The 24,219-nt window shown below is 45.1% G+C and overlaps 2 protein-coding genes across 4 annotated transcripts in view; both read left to right on the plus strand.

Annotated features, from left to right (window-relative positions):
• MAP3K20 (mitogen-activated protein kinase kinase kinase 20) overlaps positions 1 to 2,487 on the plus strand; it is a 92,265-nt gene extending 89,778 nt beyond the window's left edge. For both annotated transcript variants that reach the window (XM_074829134.1, XM_074829133.1), the window contains one exon: positions 1,500 to 2,487. In XM_074829134.1, the coding sequence (XP_074685235.1) occupies positions 1,500 to 2,179 (680 nt within the window). In that variant the 3' untranslated portion in view covers positions 2,180 to 2,487. The remainder of the gene's footprint in view (positions 1 to 1,499) is intronic.
• Positions 2,488 to 12,671: 10,184 nt separating this feature from the next.
• Positions 12,672 to 22,686, plus strand: CDCA7 (cell division cycle associated 7). 2 transcript variants are annotated; one of them, XM_074829137.1, is made up of 10 exons: positions 12,672 to 12,816; positions 14,429 to 14,554; positions 14,961 to 15,071; positions 16,564 to 16,815; positions 17,256 to 17,333; positions 18,081 to 18,269; positions 18,691 to 18,831; positions 19,332 to 19,481; positions 20,068 to 20,204; positions 20,520 to 22,686. In XM_074829137.1, the coding sequence occupies exons 1-10, from the start codon at positions 12,709 to 12,711 to the stop codon at positions 20,548 to 20,550; spliced, it is 1,323 nt and encodes a 440-aa protein (XP_074685238.1). In that variant the 5' UTR covers positions 12,672 to 12,708; the 3' UTR covers positions 20,551 to 22,686. The 2 variants fall into 2 exon arrangements, with proteins under 2 accessions (XP_074685238.1, XP_074685239.1); XM_074829138.1 differs by lacking the exon at positions 12,672 to 12,816 and adding an exon at positions 13,706 to 13,936.
• Positions 22,687 to 24,219: the final 1,533 nt, after the last annotated feature.

The following is a 24,219-nucleotide window of genomic DNA, read 5'->3' on the forward strand; positions in this document are numbered from 1 at the left end:
GTGGCAGTGTCACACTCACACTTTGACAGGAAAGACAGTTTCCTTTTGACATATTTGACATTAAGTTGAAGTGATTTAAATTTATTGGGATTCAAGCAAAGTCTGGGGAAAGGAGGAATGGAAAAGACCATCCATTACAACTTAACAGGAGCGATCCTAACGAAGACAGAGCTGCTACCCAGCTCCCACAAAACTCCCCGTGGCCGATGCAGCATTGCAGTGAGAGGTCCCATGGCATAGGAAGTCTTTCCTGGAAAACCTGGAAAAAAATGCAAGAGAGGAGCTGGGGTCTTCTGTTGAAGATAATAACATTTCGGTCATGTTTTTGCTGCTTCAAGCTGGCGGGGTTATGCTTTCCTGTTGGAATGATATTAGCAATCTTTAAGGACAAATCATTCAAATCTCTCTAGAGCAAAATTATTTAAGCTGCTCCCCATGGGTTTTGGGCCCGATCTGTGGCCTTGGATAAGAGGAATTCCTGTCTCTGCTCTACCCATAAAGTAGCAAACCAGGCAGCCCTCACAGTTCAAATGAAAAATTTGCAACTATTCTATTTGCTATAGACTTTCATGCAACCCACAGGACTGACTTTCAAAAGCACTTCAGTCTGATCTCTGGGAGCTACAACTTTTGTTACGACCCCGGGGCTGTGACAGCAGGTGTGAGGAAACTGTAATACCCCGAGTCACTCACAGTTACACACTGTCTGAGCTATCCTGCCTGAAGCCTGCTGCCTCACTGGCTTTTCCACAGAGAGAGTTGATTTTCTGCATGAAGCTGGATGGAGCCATGTAGACTCAGTATCTGGAGAATTGGATTGAATTCTGGATTTGTAGTAATACTAACAACTGAAGTGGCTCTGGTTGTTGTGGTGTGTAGCATTTTGAAGAGAAAATGGAGCGAGAAGGGGTGAATCTGGCTGCTGCAGCAGAGATTTGCACTGGGGTCTGCACTACCTCTGTCTCTGTGCTCAGCTGTGAACAGCATGACTATGCCAGCTGGGAGAGACACAGGTGGAGGGCGATGCTGCAGTGGTGCCGGCACTTTGGGGTGCTGCTGTGTGCCTGCTCTGGAGGTCTCCAGGCTCTTTTGCAGTGAAAGCTGTGGAGAAATCTGCTGAGACTGCCAACTGCATCACAGGAAATGTTTAAAACCAGGTTGGGTTAAAAACACTGGGAGGCACTTGGGAGTGGGAACCCACCTGAACAGCCAAATGGCTGATTCAGTATGTGTATTCTAGTCTAAGCTCCATAATCTGCACTAACATCAGAACTATTTGCATCACTTGCTATTTTAAAAGTCCAATATTATGTTCATAATGCTGGACATACTCAAATCTAGGACTATTTGCTGCAAAGTTGGGAGGGAAAAGGTGGGTTGTGATATGTCGAGGTTCTTCAGAGAGAAACCCTGGTACGTAACCTCACACCTTTAGTAAACCAGAGAGCTGTTTTCCATCAATTCACAGAAAGCTGACTCTGTTTCCATTTCCCTACCAGGCATTGACAGCCAGTGGATGCAGACGCTGCGGATGCACCAAATAGCAAAAGCTATTTCTCTCCAGCATGGCCACCCCCACAGCCCAACTACCATCACCCACTACCTGCCCTACCTTCACAGCCAGGACTCCTATGCCGCTGCCGTGAGGAGGACGCGCGGTCCCATTAGTTACCAGTTCACGTCCATCAGCCACTCCAGAAACTCCTCTCCCTTCTCGCACAGCTTGATGAGAAACATCTCAAATCTGCACCTGAACTCGAAAGGCAGCAGCACCTCCAGCACAGCCTCTGATACCCCTTCGGAGAGGGACAGGTCCGCCGGCAAAGGCAGAAATGCCTCGCACAGTGGTAACTCCCGCAGCTCCTCGGATGGGCGGCGCAGCGGGACCAGCTCCCCAGTGCCCCCCCGGCACTCGGGAAGAGCCTGCAGGACTTCCTCGCCAGCGGTGCCCCTGGCCTCCCAGCACCGCAGGTACCCCCGCAGCCCTGCCCAGCCCGAGGCCATCCCAGGCATGCCCCCGCAGGGCGAGAGCGAGCCCAGGAGGGGCGAAGGGGAGAGCAGAGTCAGCGAGGGGGGGTGGATAAAGGTGCAGCATGCAAGGAAGCCCCACAGGCAGACCACCGGCAAGTCAGGGAACCAGAGGCCCAGGGGGAGCTGGCGGGGCCGGAGGACGTTCTGAGGGAGGAATTTGCCCCTTTATTTAACTGAACAATGTTCAACCTAGAGAAGATATGCCTGCTCCTATTTTATTCACCATACCAGAGCCAGGACACCACCTCCCTTGCTGGCTGGCACGGCCTGGGGCCTGCCAGTGGAAGGGGAGAGCTGCCTGCCTCTCCTCCCATCACAGTCAGCGCCGAGGGATTTCATTTGATTTTCTCCCCTCCGTTTGGCTGCTCATGTTCTCAGCTGACCGGGTATCCACTGATTTGCTTAATATTTCAATAATAAAATCAGTATAAGGCACAGCCAGGTGCCATAACGAAAGGCTCTCTGTTTCATCCTTAGGGAAGGAGTTGTGCTGCTACATCTCACCTCCCTTATGTCTCCAGACACTGAGTCTGGCTCTGAGCCAGGTCTCCTCATGCCTTGTTCAGTCTGTTTCTGCCACAGCTATAGGAAAAGGTAGTATTTTTATCAGACCTCCATAGTTTGAAAAAAACAGGAACGCAAAGATTTTTTGTCAGGTCCGCTCCAGTAGCTTCACTTCTCCACTTCCAGCTTGCCATCCCCTCTCAGGAATTTCTCACCTCACTCTTTACTAAAAGCCCTGACACCAGGTACCCTACACCACTGAGCACATTCTGTCACATTCACAGTTGTAATCAGAAGGAGAAACAGAAACTAGGCTTTGTTCTTTTGGGGAAAAAAAATAAAAATAGAGGGAGAAAAAGGCATTGCCTTTATCATAGTTATATCTAACCCCACTGAGGTCTATGATAATGTTTATCCCTGGGCAGCAGGCATTTTTTAATTGAATTTTACATGTGGCCAGACTGTGTCGCTTTTGTCTTTCAGTCTTCAGGTAGTAAAGACAAGGTCAGCAAAGTTTCTGATTAATGTGGTCTTTAGCTCCACTGAGAACAAAGACACAGCTGTAGACTCACTTGTCGCCAGAAAGTTTCTTCTTGGCCTTTTCACTCCAAGTTGATTTCACACAATTAAAAAGGAAAAAAAAAAAAAGAAAAAAGTTAGGGTTTCCCAAGATGCAAGAGGGGGAAAAAAAAGGAAGAAACAGATAAAGGAGACTGAACCCAAAGCAATGCATGGTACCCTATGAAAGTCAAGAAACTAAATTAGAGGTGTCTTCGAACAAGATGCTACATACCATCCATGCTGAGCGGTGCTCACTGGCATGCAGCTGTGAGCAATGCTGGAGGAACTGCTGGCACGTCAACTCCTCCATCACCGTAGCCCTGTCACCAGACATTCAAAAGGATATGTAAATTCCCTGCTTCACACAAAGGCCACTCCTAGGGGTACATGCAGGTCTCTTCGATTCCCACCAGCCCAAATGAGGGCTGACCCTCGTGGTGGGTTTCCCAATACCTACCAGAGTGAAATGGGACTGACATTTCATGAATTCAGGACAGGGTCCACCAAAACCAATGGAGCAGGACAGAACCAATAGCAGGTGTCAGGAATTTGATCTCTGTCATTTAAGCACCTTTTCCTCTGATGACAGTTAAAAGCAGAAAAAATAGTAAGAAGCTTTACTTCTGCACGTGAAGCTCTGTGATAATGAAGCTTGCTGCTTTCTTGTGGCTTCAAACTGGTTGAAAGCTAGTTAGTAACTCAGCTTCTGGCCCTGGTTTACTGAACCTGACAACTAATTTGAGGGATGTGGACAATCCACCACTGGATGTTTCTCTGTCACAATTTAGCAGGAGACTGGAATTTTGTCTAGGTTGGGTATCCTTCTCTAACATTGCTTGCTGTGACCAAAATGGGCTGGAGGATACCAGCTGACAGTAACCGCACCGTGAGAGCACTTGCTAGAAACATGCTTTTGTTATTAAAATTTGGATATGCATCTCAGGAAGTGAGATCTTGTTTCATGGCTGGGCCTGCACAAATCCTAGAAAGAAATTGCAGGAGTTTGGAATTTCTCTTCCAGGGTGATGAGGATGGTGGTGTAGTTGTACAAGCCTGAAAACAAGGCCCTACCCAGCAGACACTGGGCTGGTGGTGGCAATTCAAGATTTATCAGCTGCCTGTGGTTGATTGTCAAGATGTCCAGCAGGATTCCTCTGCTGTTTGTAAGCAATTTAATGCTGTGCCTAATTTTAATCTGCAATGTACTGTCTGTCCACATCTGTTGTATTAAAGTGTTCATTAGCATTTAAAGGAGGAGCGGATGGTATTGATCACGCCTATTAAAATTAAACAATCATGCAATAGTGACTGATTAGAAATCCTCTTGCTGCACCAGCACTGCTGGTTAAAGTAACAGTGAATGAACTTGTCAAAAAAAAAAAAAAAAAGTCTCAGCAATATCTAGTTTTCCATCTCATTTTTATCACTCTTAATGTGGCTACTCCCTGTCTTGGTAATAATTCATTATAAGTCAAAATGTGCTTATTTTTTCACCCCCCAGTACTTTACGAAGCCAAGCAATTTATTTCCATGCTTTACCAACACTCAGCTAGAAGACCACACACAGCAATGTGGAAAATCAGTGTCTTGGGCAACTACACCTCAGCAGATGTCTGTTCTTTGGAAAGGAGCCTTGTTGCATTTTCTTAGGGTCTTCTTACAAGTCTGTTAAAGCCAATCATATTTAAGTACCAGTATGTCTAATTTGCACACTAGGAGCTGGACACGCTGCCCTCCATCCATACACATATCCTCAGCAGTGCTACACCCTCCCCCCACGGCTGACTGCAAGTAGCACAAAATACCACTGCTGTAGAGCCGCCCCTTGTTTTCCTGGCTCTCCTTTCTCTTGGTCTTTGTATCTCCATGCACTGATGTTGCTGTTTTCTTAACTCCCAAAAAGTACCTGTGTTTTCCTTTTCAACAGTTTAAAATGCTCTGAATTATCAGAAGCCAGCTCTGGGATGGCTGCTGGAATGGATGATGAAAAATAGCAGGGAATTCATGAAGGCAAATTCAGAACTGGACATCCAAAGTGAGTTATTTGTGTCCAATAGGGAGAATGTTTACAAAATTAGATATAAATTTTCTTTTTTTTTTTTTTTTTTAATTAAAGTGTGGGACTGACTGTCAGAGCTTACACAGAATTTGTTTCTTTGTTTGGCAACATTTTACTCAGGATCTTGTGGGAATCACAAGAGTTGCCCAGCTCCCTCTGGATGCCAGACTTCGACAGAATGGGTTTGGGTGAACAGCCGCTTCTCTCTCCAGCTGTTAGTTCTTAACCCTGCTGGGAGGGAGGAAGTGATGTTCAGTTCAGATAGGAAGAGCAGGTTAACCGCAGCATTATGATCCTTGGTTTTCTGAAGCCTTACAGGCTTTCCCCCAGCAGCTGACGTCCTCATGGCATGGACAAAAATAATGCTGAGACTTCTTTCTTTTTCTGCCAACAAAATGTTCAATTTTTGTAAGTTTTTTTTATGTCTCCCATATACCTAAGGATTTATTTAAAAAAAAAAAAAAAAAAGAGGAGAGACGAAAACCAGGAGGATGGAGAGCAGGCACTTAACGCTGAGGTTAACAATCATTCTTCTTTAGCTCAGCAAGGTGTCCCAGAGCTGGGTCTGACTCTGGTTGATACTGGCTTCCTACGTACACAAATTTCCCCCACAGCGCGGGGGTACCTGCTGCTACTGTCAGAGGGACTGGCCGTAAGAGACAAGTGTCCTGGGGACTGACAGCCAGCGCAGCAGCCTGGCGTGGTGCTGCATGGGGAAGGGGCCAAGCAACTGTTCTCGCGGAGCGCGTGTTCCCCATGTCCTGTGGGTCAGAGGCATGGATGTTGCTGTGCTGCAAACCACCTGGCAGTTCCTGCGCCCGTGAAACTCGGCTCAGAAGCATAGTGGACAGCACGTGAATGTGAGACTCCCTGGAGCAAAAACATTGCCCAGTCCTGCAGACACAGACTGCTTTTGTTCACATGCATACAGGGCTCGAGGGGGCTGCCCACGTGCAGCTTGCTCGACAGAGCTGAAGGCATTTGTGAAAGGGGGAAGCTGCTCAGCTTTTGTAGCTGCTCATCTGCCTGGATGGGGAAAAGATGAAACGGCACAGTAATCCATGTCCCAGCTCGACCCCTCACACAAGCCTTTCCTTTTCCCACAGAGCCTTTGCAAAGTCACAGAAGGATGATTGTTGCAGAGGTGACAGCCCACTGAACAGTCCAAGGGGCCCCAAAATCACAAACAACCCCAGGCTGTTCCTCACCCTAACCCCTTGTGACATGAGTAGACTGTCAATCCATCCTGGAGCAGCAGAGCTGCAGAGGCCGCTTTTTATGGTCTGGGCAGGAATTTCACCCAGCTCAGTGTTTGATTTGGGCACTGTTGTAATCTCTCTCTCTTGCAACATTTCTAGTTGTTGCTTTGGGCCTCGTATTGATTTCAAAGCACATACCAAAACTTTATGCCTGCACTGTGCTCCTCAGGAAGATAAACAGAAGAAACGGTCAGAGAGGGAAGATGGCGTGGCCATCTGACCCCTTTTCACTGGGGAATGCAGCTGCCAGCATTTCAGCCTGTCTGACTGCTGCCACAGTGTGCTGGACCTCTGTGCTGGGGGGATCTGGTCATGCTGCCTGGGTGGGATGGGATGGCCAGGGGACCTGGTCACCCTGTGCTGACGTTGCTGAGACCTGCCTGCAGCAGGGGGGATGCCCGTGGCCCCTCTGTCTCCCAGTCTACACCCGAATCTCAGTGATGCCATGCCAGCAGACAAAACACTGCCATGCTCCCAGAAATGGTGGTTTTCAGGGCTGAGGTTCACAGGTGTCGTTGCTGCTGGTTGATTATTTCCATGAAATGCTAGAGAAACCAAACCCAGTTCCTGTTCAGCTGGGGTGGGAGAGCATCTGTTTGTGCCTCCCCCCAGTGCTGCCATGACTGAGCTAATGCCCTGTGAGAACCTGCTTTCTCGCTGGCATCAGTATGAAACAGGGATGGGTGGTTTTGGACATTGTTTACTTTTTAAAGAAAATACTTGCTACTGCAGTTTTGCTTTCTAACCTGCTCCCACTGATTGTTTTCTAGCAGTTGGCCTTGTCTGATAGCAACACCACTCTCCCAGGGCACACACCAAAACCCCATATGCTGACCATGATCTGGCAACTCGCTGAGCTGATTTAAGGAGCAGAAGTCGCCCAAACCCTCTGCATCCCCCCTCCCTTCTCACTCAGACCAACAGGCCCCAGCCAGGACACCCCTTACCACTGTCCTCCTCTCCTGCTCAGCCAATGCCTCTGAGGATCAACCCCCAAGTATTTTAAGACTTGCTATAAACTTGCTGCCAAGAATACTGGACTGTGCATCACAGATAAGCACTTGATTTTTCTGATTGTCCTACAGAATGCACTTTGACCTTATTATTATTATTATTACTACTTTACACTGGGAAAGATGGGCATTTGCTTTTGTAATTGTGGAAAAACCCCAAACTGAGAGACCTCCTGACATCTCACGTCACTAAAATGGAACCAAATAGCTGTGCTACCTCTGAAAATTACATCTGACAGAATTATTTTCTGTATATGTGTCCACCATAGAAGGGTTTTTACATAATTTTCTTATCTAATGAAGTGCCAAAGCGTAGCAGTTCAAGGCAGTTTGTTGCAAAAAGTTGGAGGTTATGGAGGAGAAGTCTATTACGGCAATAACACTAATAAGGGTCTGCCAAGCTCACGTTTGAGTACATGTAAATACAGGGAATTTGAGATGAACATCTCAGAGGACAGAGGAACGGCACTGGGAGGCAGTGGCGGCTGGGGGCAGCTGAGAGTCGGGGGCAGAGCGTGTAGGCCCCCTCTGCAGCTCCCACCCCAGCACCACCTACGTTCCCCCCCAGCTGCATCCCACCGCTCCTGCCTGGACTACAGCCATGAACGCTATGTAGAAAGAAATGGCTTAATATACCTGGGGCTCAACGTAGACATTTATTTTCCTGCCTTAGCATGAAAGGTGAGGGGTCCCTGCAGCAGGGAGAGGGCATTTCCCTCATGCTGTTGAAAAAACACAAGAAGGGCCTGAGTCCATGAGGTGTGCCCTGGGGACCCCCCAGCTGGCAGTAGTGAGCCTCAAGTGAGGCTTTCTACCTGTCCCCTCGCTCTGTCCCTCCTGAGGAAGCTGCCAAGAGAGAGGTGTTTGGGGAGACGATTAAGCCACCGCCTGTCTCCCCACTCCCATCCTCTCCCAGCAACCACATCTCACTGAAGGTTGGTGGAGGCAATGCAAATCAACATTCACAAAGAGGCAGTGGCAAATAAAAGGGCAAAAAACCAGACTGCAGTAAGCATTTCTGATTATTTTCTGATAGCCTCCTGTTTCCCACAGCTATGCATTTGCAGAACATTTTGTAAGCAATTTTTTTATGATGTGACTTAATCTATTTTGTACTTTCAAAGGGAAATATAAATCAAAGCCCAAGAGTGAAAGGACTGGGATCTTGAGCTTTTAAAAGTGACTACTGCATATCAACGACAGCTACTTTTGATAAACATTTTTTGCTATGCATTTTATGGAATGGCTACAGGATACTTGAATGAGCATTATAATTACACTCCCATAATGTGTATCACAATGCTCTGGGCTCCGAATGATCTGCTTTGATGTATACTTGGAATAATCATTAAGATTTCTATCAAAACTGATCACATTTCAGCCAGTCTCTTAGTGCACTGACAAATATAGATTCCTAGAGGTATTTATCAACTGCACTTTTACTCTCCCTGGACTGTATTTATTCCTTTGGTTTTCCTTCTCTTATTCTTTCAATTTTTATGGTCTTGCCAGTTTGTGTCAAAGAAACACGGTATCGAGTAGGATCAGCCATGACCACCTTCAGCTCAACATGCAGGATGCATCTGCACCCCGCCTTTACTAATTAGGAACTTACAGCAAAGCACAAGGAGATACAAACCTGTTAAATTAAAAGGGGAAAATCTATTTTTCCTTGGAGAGAGAAAAAAGGAAGAAGATACTAATTGCATTGTGGAGGTATTTTGTGGAGCTGGTACAGTTGGTCTTGGCTATAAACTGATTATACATACTAAATATTTAAATTTACATTTATTTTACCAATTCTGGTTTTACCTATCAGAGCACAATTTACAGTAAAAAAGTACTTCATAAAAATTCATGTCCAGCAAATATGTAGAGATCTGACTATAATTAAATCTCCAAAAGTGGCCATCCTCCTGCCTCTGTGTAAGAACAAGTGTCCTTTCTGGGTTGCAATCAATAGCAGGTTACCTGATTATAATCCTTATTATGTCTTGCATAGTAGTGTTAGCCACTGGAGGGTGACATGTGAACAAATACCTATGCTTGATCAGATCTTTTACGGAAACACACCTTTCAAGAGAAAGAACAATTAGTGTGTGTTATAGGTTACCGATTTACAATTTACATCATAAATCAATGTCTGATTATTTTAATGCAAAATGTTTTTAGCTTCATGCTATTGCACTAACGGTTTCAATAACACTATAATTTGCTCAGATGAAGAGGTGATTGGACAGCTCTTACAGAAATTTTTAATTACTGTCATTAGTAGCTGCAATCTTATTCTTTTCTATGGAGCTAAGATACGTGTTACTGCATTATGCTACAGGTACTCTGTGGTCATGAGAATCCAGACTCTCCCTTTCCACTGAAATACTTACATCTATAAATCTGTGTCACAGGAAACTAGAGCACCAAGTGTGTTGTTCATAGTTAAGATAGGAAGTGTGTAGGAGAGCCAGGGATAGGGCAGCAGGAGTCCTGCCACCAGAAAGAAAAGCTGTGTTGCAATGCCAACAGCTGAAATCTGTGGGGTGACATGGAGGACAGCGCTTGTCCTTCATCCCAGCAGACCAAAGGTCACATTTACTGTTTCTGACAATGGAGCTATTGTTGTTGGAGGTCCATGTTCTTGCTCCTGCTTCAAGCTCTTAATATGTAAACAACTTTGATTTCCCCGGATGGACGCAGAAAGCATTGCACGCTCAATCTACTGCACATCCCTCGGTAATTTCAGCTGATTCCCTTAGCAGGTCTTCTAAGGACCACTACCATGTACTGACAACTCATTTCAAGGACAGATGAGAATTTAAGGGACTATTTTATTGGAAACACCTGATAAAATTATCCAGATAATCTTTGCCAACACGTGAGCCCTGGGGGGTGAGCTTGCCCCACAGCTGGGCAGAAGGGGAGAGGGAGAAGCTGGTAGCACCAGACAGGCCATGCAGGACTCAGACTGGGGGGCTGAACGGGCAGGAATGTCTTCTTCCCCTCACATTAGTCTAATTTGAGTTAAACGTGGTTGAAGATGCAATGCTCACCCGAGTTCAGCTTTGCATGTCCTCAGCTATTGTAAATAGCTGGATGTAGGACAGTGGTGCTGCCTACATCTCGACAAACATTAAGATCCGTCACACTAAAGCCAGTTGTTAAGTTTGTTCTGCCCATCCACCAAGGGCATCTGGGCCCTGCAGGGTAGAACAGGGACAGGAAGGGCATGAAGATGAAAACAGGGGAAATGACAGCAGCGCAGGTCACACCAGCCATCTCCTGAGTTACAGACCTTCATTTGCTGGTACCCTGCACTGTACCGTAGGAAGGGAAGCCCCTGCTCTTGATGTACTTCCCATTTCTCTTCTCCTTTTCCTGCCCCCCCTTCTCCCCAATCCTCTGTAAAATATGTGAGCTGGCATACACAATTTTCAATAAATTAATTATTTTTCACATATTAAAAAAAAAAAAAGCTGAAAATACAGTTCACAAAATGTCCTGTCAGGTTTCCCCACAAAGTCCCTGCTCTGGCCTATTAATTTTAAAGCCATTTGACTACATATGTTGTTTGAAGAATGCTGCTTCCATTAAGCATTAAATGGAAAATTAACTGCAATCTGAAGTATGGATTCAGCTAGCCTCATCAGTACACCATAACATTTCATATGATGCTCTTAAAAGCTGTGAAGGTTGGCTACTTTTCTAGTAAAATCTTGATAACCATGATTCAAGATGTTAAGGGCTGCTACTGTTGAGAAACTGGATCTCTTCTTCCATGTAAGTAAACTAGTATTTGTAGATTTTTTTTCTCAAAGAAGTAAAACTACATCAAAATTCAAGGAACATCCCCACTTCCCAACTGAGCTGTCTTGGTTGGAAACCATCTGGGTGGCAACCCTCCACTAATGTGGATTTAGAGGAATTGAGTGTGGTCTGGTCTCCGGAGAACTGGGTTTAGTTCATCTGCTTTTGTGCCTGTGCTGAGAAGCCGGCAGCACAGGTAAGTATGTAATTACGGGCTTAGTTAAAATGGAGATTCTTTTACACAACAGATTGCAGCATGCACAGGAAGAATAATGCCCACGGGAAATAGAAAACCTCCACGAGGGCTCTTGCACTCTATTGTGCTGTAGCCTATTTACAGGCTTTGGCTTAGAGATGATTCGTGGTTTGCTTTACACAGGCGCAGGTTTGTGTGTGGGCTGCACGCGTGGGGCCTCCTTCCCTGGCGCTGATTGTAGCGGGGACCTGCCTGCTGCCAGGAGGGCACCTGGAAATGCTGAGCAGATACAGTTGCACCCCTATTGAGCCCAGCTCAAACCACTGGATAAACAAAGGATTATAGCAAATGCTGGGGCCACAAATGCCATACAGCTTCTTCAGGGTTTCTGCTGTTACTGTTGCTGCCAAAATACTGGTCATGCAGCAGTTATTTCGCTGTTTTTAACAGCTGTATTTGATTTAATGCAGTATTACAAACGTTACATAAAATGGTGTACAGTCACTGCTGATCTATTTCCTTCTGGCTTGCTTTCAAGTATATTTTGTTTGCACAACGCAGCTCGGCCAACTTCTTTGTAAAATCCTGTTGCAATGTGCTCCCAGGGGAGCAGAGGCAACGGGCCTCCCCCAGCATCTCGCTCCTAACGCTGAGCCGTGCCTGCGGCCCCACGCACACACAGCGCAGCGGGCGCGTTGGTTCTTCACCAAGTGCACTTTTCGCACGCCCGGCGGAGCCGCCAGGGGTGCAGGGTGCCCGGGGGTGCCCGGGGGTACGCGGGGCCCGCCCCAGCCCCGGGGGCAGCCTCCACACAGGCCCCCGCCCTTCTTTCGTGGAGAAACCCCCTCTACCCCCGGAAACTGGCCCTGTCTGGGGGTTTTATTTCAGAGTGGTGGAAACAAAGCCAGGTTTGGCATACAAAAAAATTTTAAAAAGAGAGAAACAGAGAGCTAGAGACTACGTGGACTCTCCCTGCCCCCCACTCCGCCGGGGCTGCTCTCGCCCCCACGCGCGCCCCTCCCCTCTGGCGCGCGCGTCCCGCGGCGCTCCGACCGGGAGCTTTTCGCGCCACAGGGCCAGGCCCTTGCAGCTCCATAAACCTCGCACACCAATAGAAAAAAAAAAAAAAAGCGGGCCTCCGCACTAGCCCCCTCGGGGACGCCCCAGGAGAGGTGCGGACTCCCTAGCAGGAGTGGGCGAGCGGGCGCGGGGCGGGCACGCCGGGTGCCCGATCCCCAGGGGGTGTCACCTACATCTGCCAGGACGCGGGCGCCAACGCGGGAAATGCGCCGCCGGGCCCCGCCCCCCCGCGGTCGCAGCCGCTTTGGCGCGAACCTTCAGTTCCCCGGTGCTCGCCCCGCCGCCGCCAGCATGGGTCCGCCGCGCCCGCAGGTGAGCACTGCCCACGGCGAGGGGCTGCCCGCAGGCTTCACGGCACGGCTGCGGATCGCCGCCGCCGCTTCTGGTGGCCCAGGGGGCTGTGGCGCTTGCGGTCGCGCTCGGCCGGGTCTCATGACCAGGGCAAGCCGGGCTGCGGGGAGGCTGGTGGGGTCGGGCAGGGGCGCGTCTTTGGGCTGGGGCTCGCCGGGCACCCCAGGGGGAGCGGACGCGGGGGCAACCCCGCCGCGCCGACCGGCAGCCCGGGGCCTCCTGCCCCGCTTCGGTGCTGGGGCTCCCCGTGCCCCGCGGTGCCCTCGCCCGCCTGCCGGGGATAGGGGGCCTGGCTTCGGAGCCGTGCTCGGCGTGGGGCAGGCGGCAGTGGTGCGGGCAGGCGGCCCCCCAGCGCCCCCGCTTTCAGCCTCGCGAGGGGCTGCTGGGCGCGGGGGAAGGTACCCCGGGGCAGGGGGGAGGTGGCCCCGCCGTGCGGGCGTGGAGCTCGGGGGAGCGGGGCCGGCCCCGCGGGGGTGGGGGTGGGGCGGCACCATCTTAGCGGGAGGCGGGCAGAGCTGGCCGCGCCCCTGGCTGGCGTGCGGGGCCGCGCCGAGGCGGGAAGGCGTGTGTGCCTGCCGATGGCGGCCCCGGTCTCCGGGCCTGGGCCTCGCAGTGCTGCAGGCCCCTCGGCTCGGCCCGGCCCGGCCCGCCGCGGCGGGGTTTCTCCGGCCGGGCGCTCCCTCAGCCGCGGCAGGCGACGCCAGAAACGGCGCCTTGTGTGTCTGGAGCCGCGGCCGGGCCGGGCCGCTTTTCTGTTCCTCGTCCGAGCTGTGAAGCGTGGGCAAGCCTCAGGGCTGCTGCGGTGCTGCTCCGGCGGAAAGCAGCGTGCCGAGCGGTGCTGGGGGGAGGACGGAGGTCTTTACATTGCCCTGGCTAGTTACTGTTTAAACTGTATTTATAGACTATTTGGCCCAGTCAGCTGGGCATGTGAACTGGTGACAGAGTGCTCGACTTGGGCAGCATCTAAGTGTGGGTGCAGCAGGCTTGGCCTTCGGGTGGCTGCCACCCTGGGGAGGAAAAATGGGTCGTTGCCAGTAGAAACATTCCCTGGGAAATAAGAACCTGAAGCCTATCAGAAAAGGTATTTCAACCAAAAAAACCATGTCTAGAACAATTGCTTCAAAGCTCCTCTTTTCTGTGGATATGATCCTTAGTCCCTTCCTTAAGAGCTGAAGTGTATTTAGTGTTTGTCTCAAAAGTAATTAATAAATCAAAGATTTCTAGGTACTATTTGTGTACTTGTACTTTTTTCAGCATTGTCTATAGTGAGTGGGGAAAGATATGATTTTTGTGTATATTTCCACTTGGCTGTTTGCGTAAAAGAAGTATTTCTAAATACTGAACAAAACTGATATATAACAATGATCAGAAATGTATCAGAGCAGGAACTCTTACCATTTCTAACTTTGGGAATCATTTCAAAGCTGATGATAATTTCGCTGACTTGTATTCAAGACTGTTAAATATCCTAAAATGTTCAAACCTCTTAAACTTCGATTTAAGAATGTTCTTAAAAGCTAGTATGCTACAATAGATCTCTTTTATTAATGATGTTGCCATTGTCCTCTTGCAGCGCCGAGGTTGTTCAGGAAGGAAAAACTTCACCGCATTCCGAAATACGAAACTGATTCCCATGGAAACATCCTCATCCTCCGATGACAGTTGTGACAGTTTTGGTTCTGATAATTTTGCAAACACAGTAAGTACAGTACAAGGACAAATAAAACTGGATGCGCAGTGCTAGTAAAGCCTGCAAAAATGTAAAGCTGGTAAAGCCAGTAAATGTTTTGTGCACGATTAAAACTGCTTGCTCTGCTTATGTTTTTGTATAGTAGTTATAAATCTATGCTATATGCTGTAATTTCACTCTTCACTTGTGCTTCTAGGTGGTAATTGTTGGAAACAGATTAGCTATTTATTCTAGCCTTTGAAATGTCACCTAACCTAACATGCCTGATAATTTGCAACTGTGGTTCTGAAACCCCTTGTTAAATGCCTTAACTATTTTTTTTCTTTATTAAAAAAAGCTCTTTGCTTATTCTGCAGTTGTAAATGTGAATCATTTTCTGTACAACTTAGGCTAAAGGATATTTTATTTTTCTTAGAAATGCAAGTTTAGGTCGGGTATTAGAGAAGAACTGGCAAAAATTTTTCATGAAGCTTCTGATGATGAATCCTTCTGTGGCTTTTCAGAAAATGAGATTCAAGGTGCATTGGTAAGACAGTTGATTTTAGTTTTATACATTCTTAATTGACAAATAATGGCAGCTTCAGCTTGAAAGTCAGATGTTGTCAGAAAGGAAGCATCATTCTGTTTAATGTATAGTCTAAGTAGCCATAGTTTCATTTTCTTTTTGTGTCTGTAAAAAGCCCCTAAGCTCGTGAGTGTTGCAAGTTCAGAATAAAATCTGCCATATAGATTTTGAAATATAATACCTCTTAAAACTGTCCTTGCTGGATGTTACTCTCTTAAATTCTAATATTTCTGGTTTCCTTAATACAAAACGTTGTGCCTAGCCCATGGACTCCAGGAAATCTGAGAAAAACTTGTGTGTATATTGTCATGCAGTCAAACCTGCACTCTGACTGTAACAGGAAATACTGTACTTCTTTAGCAATAGAGAAATAGTGATAGGTGGTGAAATCTGCCTTCCTACTTGACATCAGTGCAAGAGCAGTTTTATTGCTTAAAAAGGCCAACAGTTGGTATTTAATAGAGAAGACAGAAGTAGTACCATGTTTGACGTAAAATTGGTTGGTTGTTAACTTCAGAACATGCTGAGGAATGACTAGAAAAGAATAACGTCTCATTGGAAGAGGACATGTCTGAGTTACATAATACACAACAGTAAAGACAGTAAGTAGGAGACAAAGCTGGAAATAGATACGTAAGAAAAAACAATCAATAACTACACATAATGGGCAGCCAGAACCACAAACCTGGTTTAATAAAAACCCTGTGCCAATAAGGATTGCCATTTGAGACTAATGGTCTGTGCATATGAAGCAGGAAGCCTGTTGTCACCTATGATCAAAATAAGACTGTCTTACTGAGTCTAAACCTAAAAGTCAAAGACTATTGCAAAATGGGCTTTTAACTAAAGAAATTAATTTCTGTCCTCACTGAACCCTTGGCTCTTGCAGAAGTTGTAAGCAAGGCATCAGAATTCAAAGATGAGAAATAATGGGATTTTATTAATAATTGTTTTATTGACTGGCTCTAGGGGAAAGTTTTCGCTTGATTTTGTTGGTGCTGAGAGATGACTGTTCCTGACAGCTTACAAACTTGGGTTTGACCCTGTGCTGAGAACTGTAGTGGGTTTTTTTTATAGCCAGATACAGTATGTTGCAAAATCAAGCACTTTAAAGGCAATTCTCTTTCTCACAATCACACACAAACTATTTTTGTTATTAGAACTGCAAATGACAGCTCATACTGCTGCAACTGAAACTAAGCTTCTTTTTCTGATGTTTTGTGGCAGTACAGCGTGGGTCTCACTGAGAGTTTTTTATCCCTATGCCTCCCTCTCCTCCTGCCCCTTTCCCCCCACCCCTTTAAAATATACTAGGGCACTAGGACTGGAGATTTAAGTATCTATATTTCAACCAGATAGCCTCTTTAACCACCCCCAAACAAAATATTGTTGAACTGTATTTAATTGCAGAGCAATTCACTTGGTTTTATATGCTTCCATTCTGATTTAACAGAAATTGGAATCAGATTCAGACGAGAATGATACACGTGCTGAAAGTAAGGTACCTCAGAGAAGGCAGAAATGTCCTATTCCTCTAAAAGTAGCCATGAAGTTTCCACTTCGAAGATCAGGGAGGAGGAAGGGTGAGATGGAACCTCTTCCTGAAAAGGTGATGCCTGCTCCAGATTCAGACTCTGACTCTGAAGAAAAGGGTGCTGTGTTTTTAGAAAAAAGAGCTTTGAACATAAAGGAAAACAAAGCAATGGCAAGTACTCAGTGTCTCCCTGGTGGCCCCCCCTTTCTTCAGCCCCTTTGCCCCCTCCCTTGACTCTTAAGGGACCTCTTTGGTTGTTCAAATTAACTCTAATGGGAATTATGTGAATGCATTAAGGGGAACTTACACTCCTAATACTTAAATCTGATACTTTTATGTCCACTGGCATGTGAAAATCCATAGGCTAAGTACTTCAGTAAAAATCTGTAGGCTGCAAGCCTAAAGTATAGGGCTTCAATATATGAAGTTTGAACACTTTCAAATTACTTGCAGTCACTCGAACATAAAGAAGACATAAAAGTAAAAAGTTGAAGAGTGACTGCATTTCCTATAATTAATTGTACTTCTAGCCAACTGTCCTAATCTAATAGTCTGTAATAGCACATAAACACCTTTTCAAGGCTCTACTTCCTTTTTCTTTCCCTCCTTAGCTTGCAAAACTAATGGCTGAGTTGCAAAATGTTTCTGGTATCTTTGGTGGGAGAAAATCATTGCCAGCTGTCAGTCATGTAAGTATAAACTTACTGTATTTGCCTTCAGATTTCTGAGAGTCAAATTCTGACATTACAAAACAGGACTTTCAATTAAAAAACATAATAAACCATGTGAATCAAAGTCCAGTTCAGAATTTTATTGCTTCCTAAAACGCATTCTTACCTTGCAATTCTCTTTCAATGTGCCACTGTATAAAGCAGAACAGATTAATTCATAAAGGTTAGGTGTCTCCACAGGCCAATAAAACTAAACAGGGTGCTGTGTAAATACATATTTATCCAAAAGCTGGAGGTAAGGGGAGCTGCTCACACTTAGATGCTCAAGTCTGAATATTCTGTGAGTTTGGAGTCTTGGAAAAAACCTGACGTTTGGCCTAAGTCTTTAAAAAAGGTTGGATTGTGAATTGGCAGTGTAATGAATTTCACTGCTAATTTACCTATAAGCTGTGTGAAGATGGGAGCAACATTAAAAGTTACAACTTCTCATAGATACGGGTACTACTGCTGTGTGGGGGAATTATTGTATCTTATACCTGCATGGACACAAATGTGCTTTTGGCTATTTCTCTGCAGCTAGCAGAATGTCCAAGATTAATTTGCCTAGGATGTTTTTACCTTGTATCTTCTGATTTGGGATGGGAGGAAGACTTCATCTTTGGGAAAAGCAGAAGGCAGGCATGTCTTTTGGGGGAGGAACTCATAGTAGGGACTGGAGCTGTCTGGGTTTCGCCTGTTTCATTAGGGGCTTTTAAACTTTACTAGGGACCAAAGCGACTTCCAAGACGTACATTGCCCAGAAGTGCTTTGAGGAGGAACCCAGATCGAAGTTCTCGGCCTCACACAAGATCCAGGTCCCTGATTGAAGGTCCTCCTACTCCTTTACCAGAAGAGGAAGATGATGACCGGTACATCTTAGTGAGAAGAAGAAAGATGTCTGATGAGTACCTGGAGGTATGTTTTGGTTCTGGTTCTCTTGTTGCAGGTTGAGCATGAAGGTGGTTTTTTATCCCTTCAAGAAAATAGTAATTCATACAGAGTTGATCAAGATTATGAGTATGCCATGCCCTGGGAGGAAGTACAGAAAATAGTATGTTGTATGTGTTCTCCATTTGCCCCTCACCTTATGCTTGAACAATCACTTCCTCTGGTACTCCAGCAGGAATGAAGTAAGATCTAGTAGCATTTCTGCACCCTGAAGGTGACAGATGAAGTGAAGGTGCTAAAGCTGCACCCATATTATATGTCTTCACAAAGGTCTGTATCTCTTGTGTGAATATATAATGGGTATTTGAGACTTTGGCATTGCTTTGAAGATACCCACCTTGTTTATGTAGTTTTTGCTGAAACTAAAAGTATTGTCTTCGCTATTCAGCATGAAGCCCGAACTCCCAGGAGGGGTCACCGTGGTGCCATGGCTTTTCCACACATTGTGCGCCCAGTTGAAGAGATAACAGCGGAAGAGCTGAATAATATTTGTGGATCTGCAAGAGATAAAGTATATAACAGGGCCATGGTAAGTGTATTCCAACTTTCTGAAATGCATACTTGAAGTAATTTTCTTGTTATGCACTGCTTGTGGTTTAGCATCAAATAGAGCAGACTCCGTCTCACTGAGAGGAAGGATGTGATTTTTGGGAGATGTATGCCTGAGGTCTTGAAATATCATCTCTTACCTTTCTCTGAATTCATAGAAGGACTTTTACCGAGCCAGGTAGCTTGCTTTCACCCTGGAACAACTGTAGTACCCAGGCAATACAAGTTGAGGGAAGTGATTAACAGACACTGAAGATGCAATGTTAAAACAGGCTTGATTCAAACTTGCAAGATGGCTTTCTGTTGCAGGATAAACACTACTAACTGCCAAAGAGATTGCTTGTTAAATGCTTGATTTTGCTTATGCTTTATTATGCTTATTTGTGCTTGTTAAATGCTTTTATTTATATCTATTAATGCCCCTAACTAAAGAGTTATTTTTAACGTCTTGTTTCCTGAACTACTTTCCCTGTGTTCTAGGGATCCACCTGTCATCAGTGTCGCCAAAAAACCACAGACACCAAGACAAATTGTCGTAACCCTGATTGCATAGGGGTACGGGGCCAATTCTGTGGGCCATGCCTCCGCAATAGGTATGGGGAAGATGTCAGGACTGCGTTGTTGGATCCGGTAAGACAATTTTGAGTATTGGCTTTATTGTGCTTGACTTGAACAGAGAGGTGCATTGGTTACTCATAGCAAAAGAGTTTTAGTAGGGGAACTGCTTACAGTGCTGCAGTCTGTGGTCCTGGTTTGATTCAAATTGAATCATAGAACCTCGTGTTGTGTAGAACTTGTTGTAGTTACTACTTTTGTAGCTTTATTTGCAGGAGTAAACTATGAGAGCAGAGCAGCTGTCAAAGTACTCTTGTGTTTGAGCATCAGAATAGTGTTCTCTTTTGCCTTGCATTAGTGCTTAATGCCTTATGGAAAGGAACTGTGTTGTGGACAAAGCGTTGCTCTTGTGGGTTGTGGAAGTGGTGCAGGAGTTGAGCAGTGGGATGCTTCCTGTGGTTACGTGCAGGCAGGCAAAGGAGAGTTTAATCACTTACAGACTGAAGAATTTGTACTTTTGTACTGGTGTAGAGAGCTTCTGCAGCGCTGATGTTCACTGCAGAACTTGATGTGGAGCAGGGCCCTCTTTTAAGTCGTGAGTGTGAATCATGTCTGGCATTCTAGTTCAGTTAAAAATGCTTGTTGTCTGTCTTTTGTCTAGACCTGGAGGTGTCCACCATGTCGTGGAATCTGCAACTGTAGCTTCTGCAGACAGCGAGATGGCCGATGTGCTACAGGTGTCCTGGTCTATCTGGCCAAGTACCATGGCTATGACAATGTCCATGCCTACTTGAAAAGGTAAGTATGCTGTTGTGTCAGTGACATGGCTCTCTTCTAAGTGGGATAAGCAGCTCAACTGGGAGAGGAGAGCTCTCCACATCCCAGTTTGTCAGGTAAATCTCAAGATCAGTTCCTGTTGCCTTTAGAATCTGAGATGTTGCCATATGATTTTTCTGACATGTTGGTTCTTAACCTAAACAAATGGTGTATCCACTCTGTCTTTTGGCTCTCAACTTCAGCTGTGTTTATTGTCAGAGCTCCCACTAATTTGTCTAAAGAGTTTCCAAACAGTGTTTTGCTACAAGCTAACTCATGTTTCTACTTCTCTTTCAGTCTGAAACAAGAACTCGGAATGGAAGACTGAAGCTGCGACTGCCTTTAAATTGCATAGTCTTTCACCAGTGTCATATTATTGCCTACAGTGAATTGTTTAATCAAATGAGATTACAAAGCTTGCCTACCCTCCCCTTTTGGGTAAAAAAGGATAAAGAACTTTCACTTATCTCAGTGCAAGTCATACTTGGGAAGAACTGTTTAATGAAGGCCTTTTCCCACAGGCCATTGTTTTCTTTTTAAACAACTTTGCAAATCAGATAGCATCAGTCCTTGCTTTCATGCCAATAACTTTCCTTTGTTCCTGAAAGGAGATGGGGCTTTAAGCCATTAGAGTTTTATTCATGCAGTGATCTGTGCTGCAGGTTTATGCTTTGAAGTTGGTCACAGATGTTCAAAAAAAAGGGCACTGTTGTCCACAGAACCAAGTGCAGAAAGGTATGTGCTAAACTCTTGGCCAACTTCTGCAATACGAACTTACTGAACATAAATGATCAAATAGAAGCCAAGAGTTGTTTAAAACAACAATGCATTCTTTAGTTCAAAAAGGAAGCCCTAACAGTTGCAGTTGAGCAGTCTCCAAGCACTAATATTTGGTTTTATGGAGTATTCAAAGTGCACATTGGCCATTTTAAGGGAGTTTCTCCAAGTGACTTAAAAAATACAGCAGAAGCAGTTGGGTGTGGCACTTTGTATTTTTGCTCAGATGAGAGGAGGCCACTACTAAAAAGCTTCTATAGCACTAGCATTGCCTAGCGATGACAGTGATCTAAACATACTGGCATACATTGTGGAGTGACCACTCTGTCTAAACCAGAATGTACCCTTTGTTAAATTACTGGTTTTGTGGGTTCACTTCTCCCCACTCTTGCTGCAACTGCCAAACTGCTTCTTTGCAGAATCAGCCCTGATGCTGAGGAAGAGGGATGCCTCCAGACCAGGACTTGATTAAGTAGAGGGACAGTGGTTCATGTGGCTGTTGGCCAACTACAAGTGCATGAAGGGTGACTTGCTGAATTTGGTTATCAGGAAAAGGGCCCATGACAAACAATCACTGGAATCAGAAGCCTGAATTTTTTTTACCTCTGAAAAAAAAAAAATTAAAAAACAAGGACTTTCTGAGCTACAGTCCATCTTAAAGAGAGTTATTCTTCCAGTTGCACAGAGCAGCATAAACGTAAATAGATAATGTTCTCAAGAGACACCCTGGTTGTAGTAACATGATGAAGAATGATTGCCTCATCAAAAAGGCTTTTAAAAATAAATAAAAAGGGAGATGTAATGGGTTGCATACAGTTTGCGAGCACTTGCAAATGTGGTTAGTGTTGTGGTCTCCTTAACAGTCCAGCCATATTTCTGTGTCTGGCTCTACATGATTGTAGAAGGATATTTCACATGATGTTAATGAAGCATGAGTATAGCAAAAACAGAGCTGAAGGATTCCAATGTGATGTGTGGATGGGTCTTGTGTACTCAGTGCTGTAGAAAAGAAGGTGCCATGAAAATTGTATCTGGAGAACCACAGTGTATAAATGCGCTTATTTTGGTTATGGAAACTACTGTATAAGCTTTGTATAAGGTTTAGAATGAAATGTTATAAATAATGTACAGTTGAATAGTAGAAGAATCAACTTGCATTTATTGAGCACTAGAACAGAGCTTACCTGTTACGTAGACTTCTGCTTGCACAGTGCACTGTGCGTATACATGATCCACAGTTGATACCTTTATGGGAGTTACATCAGTGTGTGTGGGAGGGGAGGAAAGAGGAATTTAGAAACAAAAGATATTTCTCAGACTTGCAGTTCTATTTCATAAATCATCTATTTCATAAATCATCTGTCCTATTGAAAATCTCCTGTCCTCTCTTTGTTTTTTATAGTGTGAATAGCTGTACAATCTGAGGTGGAGAGTGCTCTACCCTCTAGGTACGTTTCATGAAGAAGGAACTCTAGAAATAACATGTTCTGACAGATAAGGGCGATTTTTAAAATTATGTTTTTTCCCTAATTGCTGGGCTTGCCTTCTGATTGCTAGAGTGAAAGGACTGTGCTAAAAGCAAACCCTTGCATCGTATCATGGAGACTACTGTATTTAGATTTACTTGGATCTACAATGTTCTGTACAAAGTTTCTTATTTTGAAAATAAAAATTTTCTGAGTTAGAATTTCTGCCTCTTAACTGTTTTCAGAAAGCCTATTAGAGCTGTACTTTTTGATTTTACCACCTTTCAGGTAAACTTCTGTTGTAAAGTAAAGGAGTTGGTTTCTCCCATCACACCTGGGAGAGCAGTGGGATTAGACATCTTTCTCTCCCCAGCCCTGTGTCCCTGACCCAGGCTTGCTCTGATATTCGCGTTGCTTGGATTGAATTGTTTGGTGCCTGGCGACTAACCTGTGCTGAGTTCAGGCCAGATACAGACTTCACGCACATGTTCCATGTTCTTACCCTTTTGTGCTTTTTTCTACTTTTTTTTTTTTTTAAACTAGAAGCCTGCATCCTGAGCTGAAAAGGATGAGGAAGATATTATCGTTTTTGACACAAGTCAAAGTCAGGTGCCTGCCACTATATATATATAATCTCCCCCACACCCCCAAGCTCTTAAGTAACTTCTCTTGGGAGCTCTGTGCTGGAGCAGAGAATTACCTGGGGGGGCCTTAATCTCAGTGCTGAAGACGTGTTGATACTTGTGCTGCTTGCTTTTGCATCAGTGTAGCTGGGTCTAGAGATAAGAATTAGATGAGACTATGGCAGATTACACGAAGCTGACCTGTAATGAGAGAGGAAACAGGAGAGAAGTGATCAAGCAGAGTGACTGAGCTGTACCAAGGTACTCTACTGGTAAAGTTTTCATGTTGTTATTCTCACCTAAAAGCTTTGTTTAGATGCATTACCTTTCATCACACTGGTGGTGATGCAAGAATAAATTTGTATGTAATTGTGTAGTATGTTAGCTTATGGTTTACACGATGATTTTGAGGTGTCTCAATACACCTTTTTTCCCAAGCCTCTATACCACAGCTACTTAAGTACTGTTGATAGTAACTTGACAAATAGTTAAAGAGCTCATAGTTTATATCTGCAGAAAATGGCCAGCAATTTAAGAAACTTCATGAGGAGAAGTTCTTAACTCTGTCAGCTTTAAAAACAAAGATGCATGGAAATAGTGTCACTGTTAAAGGAAGAACTGAAAAATGAAATACGTGTGTGAGGTAGAATGTTAATTTGTTATTGAAAAAAGCTATATGAGTTGATAGTCCCTCACTCCTCTCAACTTTAGGGCCAGATGATATCGTGCCTAGGTCTGATATAACTTTTAATTTTTTTTAAGCTGGTATTATCATTTATAACTGCTAGAAATAGAATACTGAAAAGACTAATTGGCAAATTACACCCTTAGATTCCTTGGACCTTTGTTCCCTGTAACAGGAGGTGGATGGGAAGGGCATTTGTGGCTATGTAATAGTCTGAAAGAAGTGACTATGCTGGAAGGGTGAGTGATAGCTTTTTTTAAAAAAAGTTAAGTATGTAAATAAAACCACAAGCTTGCTTATGAGTGAACTTTTTACTGCAGTGATATAGTATCTACTGATGGAATTGGCCAAAACCTCCTTACTATCAGAAGATTCTCTTAGACTGGTATATATTAGTATATATGTTGTTTGCTTCTTCCCTGTCTCACTTGCTTTTTAATTGAGGC

This window comes from Strix aluco, chromosome 6 (assembly GCF_031877795.1).
Source record: "Strix aluco isolate bStrAlu1 chromosome 6, bStrAlu1.hap1, whole genome shotgun sequence".
Lineage (NCBI taxonomy): Eukaryota > Metazoa > Chordata > Aves > Strigiformes > Strigidae > Strix > Strix aluco.

What these genes read in the sequence shown, in the direction of transcription:
- CDCA7 (XM_074829137.1), top strand. Translation starts at nt 12,709, where the DNA reads ATGCGCCGCCGGGCCCCGCCCCCCCGCGGTCGCAGCCGCTTTGGCGCG. An exon ending in CTGATAATTTTGCAAACACA is followed by an intron (nt 14,555 to 14,960) that starts GTAAGTACAGTA and finishes TATTTTTCTTAG; the next exon opens with AAATGCAAGTTTAGGTCGGG. An exon ending in GGACTGCGTTGTTGGATCCG is followed by an intron (nt 19,482 to 20,067) that starts GTAAGACAATTT and finishes TCTTTTGTCTAG; the next exon opens with ACCTGGAGGTGTCCACCATG.